This window comes from Tasmannia lanceolata, unplaced genomic scaffold, assembly GCF_043159265.1.
Source record: "Tasmannia lanceolata isolate RefF3 unplaced genomic scaffold, GAP_Taslan_0.1 ptg000035l, whole genome shotgun sequence".
In the NCBI taxonomy this organism is placed as follows: Eukaryota; Viridiplantae; Streptophyta; class Magnoliopsida; order Canellales; family Winteraceae; genus Tasmannia; species Tasmannia lanceolata.
Window position 1 is genome coordinate 3,889,884 of NW_027518712.1, and position 2,328 is coordinate 3,892,211.

At 39.6% G+C, this 2,328-nt stretch overlaps 1 protein-coding gene across 1 annotated transcript; it reads left to right on the forward strand.

Moving 5' to 3' along the window:
* The first annotated feature begins 1,472 nt into the window (after nt 1–1,472).
* On the forward strand, nt 1,473–2,039 carry LOC143859651 (secreted RxLR effector protein 161-like). The gene is made up of 2 exons (XM_077370304.1): nt 1,473–1,713; nt 1,867–2,039. The coding sequence occupies exons 1-2, from the start codon at nt 1,473–1,475 to the stop codon at nt 2,037–2,039; spliced, it is 414 nt and encodes a 137-aa protein (XP_077226419.1).
* The last annotated feature ends 289 nt before the right edge of the window (nt 2,040–2,328 follow it).

Sequence of the window (2,328 nt, forward strand, 5' to 3'; positions counted from 1 at the left end):
GCTAGACTTCCTTCATGTTATCGGGGAGAAGCTCTCTTGACTGCCAATTTTATCCTGAACAGGGTTCCGTATTCAAAGACAAAGATCACGCCACATGAACTTTGGTATGGTTATCCACCTAGTTTGGATATTCTTAAAGTGTGGGGGTGTCTTTCATATGTTAGAATATCAGATATCAGGAGACCAAAGATTGGACCAAGGGCTAATATGTGCATATTTTTGGGGTTCGCTGAAGACAATGATGCTCCAAGGTTTCTAGATCTTAGCACTTACTCGTTCATTGAGGCCAGAGATGCTGAGTTCTTTGAAGACAAGTTCATCAAAGACAAGAATGTTACACACTTAGTGATCTACCGAAAAACTCTCATGCAGGGGAGTCTACTGAACCAGAGGAACTTGTCTCCCTACCAGCTTCTCATGAGGTTATTAATGGAGATTCAACCATGTCTAAGGAAGTTAAACTGAATAACGATTCCATCATTCCTGAATCTCATGAGCCTCGTTCAAAACGTATCAAGAAAGCTAAGTCTTTTGGGGATGACTTTATGCAATACAGTGTTGAAGTAGATCCACAGACATTCAAAAAAGTGATGAGTTCTAGAGATGCTCTACTCTGGAAAGAAGCTGTTAATGATGAGATGGACTCACTGATCCAAAATAATACTTGGGAGCTAGTAGATCTTCCTGAAGGTGCTAAGCCCATTGGTTGGAAATGGATCTTCAAGAAAAAGTTGCGTCCAGACGGTTCCATAGAGAAGTATAAAGCCAGATTGGTGGCTAAAGGCTTCACTCAGAAAGAAGGTATAAACTACTTTCATACTTATGCACTAGTTTGTCAGATTACAACAGTTGGTGTTCTTATTGCTTTAGCAGCAATAGAAGGAATGATTGTGCATCAGATGGATGTGAAAATGGCATTCCTAAATGATGATCTGACTGAGGAACTGTACATGCAACAACTAGAGGGATTCAGTGTTGAAAGTCAACAGAACAAAGTGTGCAGGTTGATTAAATCTCTCTACGGTCTAAAACAAGCTCCAAAGCTATGGCACGAGAAGTTTGACAAAGTCCTCAGGAGTGTTGGATTTTGTATCAGTAACTCTGATAAATGCTTATACAACAAGGTTGATAGAGATAAGGCAGTAATCATCTGTCTCTATGTAGATGGTATGCTGATCATTGGGACAGATATGCAGATTATTTCTTCTGTGAAAAGTTTTCTTTCATCACATTTTAGTATGAAAGACCTTGGAGCTGCCGATACTATCTTGGGGATCAGAGTTCTGAGGACAGAGTCTGGGATTGGTTTGTCTCAATCTCATTAGATTGAGAGCATACTGAAGAAATATGGATATTTTGATCTGGCCGAGTTATCCGTTCCATATGACTACAACCATAAGGTCCATGCCAAAACTGGACGAACTATAAAACAATTGGAGTACTCAAAGGTAATTGGTAGCCTGATGTATGCAATGACTTGCACTAGGCCAGATATCACATTTGCAGTGGGGATGCTCAGTAGGTTTACGAGCAATCCAAGCAAGGAGCACTGGAATGCAGTCCAGAGACTGATGAGGGACTTGAAGGGTACTCTCAACTATTGCTTGCTTTTCTCTGGTTATCCATCAGTAATAGAAGGTTTCTCAGATGCCAGTTGGTGTTCAGACCCAGACGAGTTTAGATCGACTGGAGGCTTTGTTTACACCTTGGGAGGTGCTGCGATTTTATGAAAATCCAAGAAGCAGACCATAATAGCTAAGTCTTCTATGGAGTCAGAGTTTTTTGCTTTCGAAAGTGCTGGAGATGAGGCTGAGTGGCTTAAAGATCTTATGTTAGATCTTCTGTTGAGAAAATTGCGTTTTTCAGCAATTACTATCTTTTGTGATAATCAAGCGGCAAGCACTGTTGCAGAAAATAAACTCTTCAATGGAAGAAAGAAGACTCTTCGTCTGAAGCACAGCTATCTATCTGATCTGATAAGTCGAGGAATCATTGCAGTGATCGATGTTCGATCATCAGATAATTTGCTGATCCTATGACAAAAGGTCTGAAAAGGGAATTGGTGTTGCAGACATCCTCCAGAATGTGACTTATGTCTATTTGAGGTATGGCAATTTGCATTTGAATTATGGTCATTTGCATTTGGGAATAGTCATTTGTGTTTATATCTATCATTGTAATGTCATTTATGGTTCAAAGACTTGTCTACCTAATTATGTCATTCATGGTTCAAAGAATAAAACACAAGTGGACTGATTCATGATTACTTGCATTTGTTGCATAAAGGACCTGTCATGTGTGAATGATGGTTTTTAAACCTTAATGAGT

What these genes read in the sequence shown, in the direction of transcription:
- LOC143859651 (XM_077370304.1), top strand. Translation starts at nt 1,473, where the DNA reads ATGACTTGCACTAGGCCAGATATCACATTTGCAGTGGGGATGCTCAGT. An exon ending in CTTTGTTTACACCTTGGGAG is followed by an intron (nt 1,714 to 1,866) that starts GTGCTGCGATTT and finishes TGCGTTTTTCAG; the next exon opens with CAATTACTATCTTTTGTGAT.